The 2,500-nt window shown below is 45.4% G+C and overlaps 1 protein-coding gene across 1 annotated transcript in view; it reads right to left on the bottom strand.

The window, feature by feature from the left end:
* Window positions 1-390: 390 nt before the first annotated feature.
* The window catches only part of LOC109884722 (protein FAM227B), a 12,528-nt gene continuing 10,418 nt past the window's right edge, over window positions 391-2,500 (bottom strand). The window contains exons 3-6 of the mRNA XM_031816062.1: window positions 1,200-1,277; window positions 998-1,072; window positions 822-891; window positions 391-685 (exon numbers count right to left, since the gene is read on the bottom strand). Coding sequence (XP_031671922.1) covers window positions 557-685; window positions 822-891; window positions 998-1,072; window positions 1,200-1,277 — 352 coding nt within the window. The 3' untranslated portion in view covers window positions 391-556. The remainder of the gene's footprint in view (window positions 686-821; window positions 892-997; window positions 1,073-1,199; window positions 1,278-2,500) is intronic.

Below are 2,500 nucleotides of genomic sequence, written 5' to 3'. Positions count from 1 at the left end.
ACACACACACACACACACACACACACACACACACACACACACACACACACACACACACACACACACACACACACACACACACACACACACACACAGTCACACACACACACACACACACACACACACACACACACACACACACACACACACACACACACACACACACACACACACACACACACACACACACCCTCTCCTCTGGTGTGCTGTGAGTCTCTGAGAGGTAATATGTTTCTGTGATGTTTCTGAGCCTTCATGACTTGTAAAACACACTAGCCCTGCTCTGGCCCGACACACACACACGCACACACACTGTTTCAAGTCAGCGTCTGAGAAAGGGAGAACAGACTGAAGGGAAATAATCACAGTGTGACTGGTGAATGGTGAAGTGTGAAGATTGGCATTTAAATCATCTGGGTGGATTTCAATGAAAACAAATGTAAAATATATATTAATGTAGCACAAAACACTGACTTCATGTTCTGTAGATCTGAGTGGCATAAAGAGAAAGAGAGAGAGAGAGGGAGAGAGAGACACTGTGCTGAAAGTTGCAGTGTCATTGTCCAGCTGTCTTTCGGTTCTCTGGAGAAACAGAAGGTTGGTTTGTATTCTTCACCTCCTCTGACTCCTCTTTCCTCTCTTTCCCCTCTCCCTTCTGCAGACGCTGGCGGTACGGGGGGTGGTTCTGAACACACACAGACAGACAAAAGGCTCTGTATCTGTACTGTTTGTGTTCTCCAAATCCTTGTAGTTTAATATATGTGACAAAAGTTGGTTAGAGTACAGATATTATATAACTATACAGTGGAGAGTTCAGCTACCCATTTATTCATGATTCCCTCGCTGGCGATCTTCACCTCCATGCGGTCACTGAAAATCTCTTTCTTCATCCTGGACACAAGGAAACACAGGAAAGGTTCAAGCGGCAGTTCAGTTCTAAATCCATATTTGTCAAAGTGACTAAAACATCAGTGAGGACAATGTGTTAGTTTCCTACCTGTTGAGTTTCATGTTATGGATCAGTCGATCTCTGTGGATGTCAGCTATCTCCTGTTTCGTCTGCTGGCAGAACCTACAGGGATGGATAGGGAGTAGAGGAGAGCTGTCAGACATGTTATACTGTACTGGTCATGTAATATTATTGGGGAAGCTATCTATGCCTTGCTTATGTTGTATTTATGTGTGTGTGTGTATTTTACGTGTTGTATTCCTGTTGCCTTTTGTGGCTCCTCTCCTCCACATCAGTCAGCACCTCTTGGTAGGTGGGTTTGGAAGGAGTTACACCACAGACAGTCAAGGAATACAACTACTGTCACCTTCTTATGACAAACTACACTACATGACGAAAAGTATGTGGACACCTGCTCGTCAAACATCTCATTCCAAAATCATGTGCATTAATATGGCGCTTGTCCCCCCTTTGCTGCTATAACAGCCTCCGCTCTTTTGGGGAGGCTTTCCACTAGATGTTGGAACATTGCTGCGGGGACTTGCTTCCATTCAGCCATAAGAGCATTAGTGAAGTCAGGCACTGTTGGGCGATTAGGCCTGGCTCGCAGTCGGCGTTCCAATTCATCCCAAAGGTGTTCGATGGGGTTGAGGTCAGGGCTCTGTGCAGGCCAGTCAAGTTCTTCCGGAACCGATCTCGACAAACCATTTCTGTATGGCCCTCGCTTTGTGCACGGGGGCATTGTCGTGCTAAAACAGGAAAGTGCCTTCCTCAAACTGTTGCCACAAAGTTGGAAACACAGAATCTAGAATGTCATTGTATGCTGTAGGGTTAAGATTTTCCTTCACTGGATCGAAGGGGCATAGCCCAAACCCTAAAAAACAGCCCCAGACCACTATTCCTCCTTAACCAAACTTTACAGTTGGCACTATGTATTGGGCAGGTAGCGTTCTCCTGGCATCCGCCAAACCCATTGCGCATGGTGATCTTAGGCTTGTGTGCGGCTGCTCGGCCATGGAAACCCAGGACAGACCATTTTTAGCACTAGATGGTCCCGTTCGGTTGACCGGGGCAGCTCTAGCAGAGCAGAAATTTGTCAAACTGACTTGTTGGAAAGGTGACATCCTGACGGTGCCATGCTGAAAGCCACTGATCTCTTCAGTAAGGCCGTTCTACTGCCAATGTTTGTCTATGGAGATTGCATGTGGTGTGCTTGATTTTATACACTTGTCAGCAACGGGTGTGGCTGAAATAGCTAAATGCACTAATTTGAAGGGGTGTCCACATAATTTTGTACATATAGTGTATCTCTATCTAACTTCTGTTATGTTACATTTCATTAAAACCTATCAGGTCCTACACATTCCCAAACTATGATTATCTCAGAGTTTTACAGTCAGAATATGGTGAGAAAAAGCCGATGAGATTAGTTAACTTTGAACTCTATACCCCCTGTACTCAGCCCTCCCGTCTTCTCCTGTGCCAGGTTCATTAAGTGGTTCATTAACTCCAGTAAAGCACAGTCCCACATAATCCATGCACGTTTTATTA

This window comes from Oncorhynchus kisutch, linkage group LG3 (genome assembly GCF_002021735.2).
Source record: "Oncorhynchus kisutch isolate 150728-3 linkage group LG3, Okis_V2, whole genome shotgun sequence".
NCBI lineage: Eukaryota > Metazoa > Chordata > Actinopteri > Salmoniformes > Salmonidae > Oncorhynchus > Oncorhynchus kisutch.
Note: the sequence above shows the minus strand (reverse complement) of the source record. Positions and strands in the feature narration are given on the sequence as shown.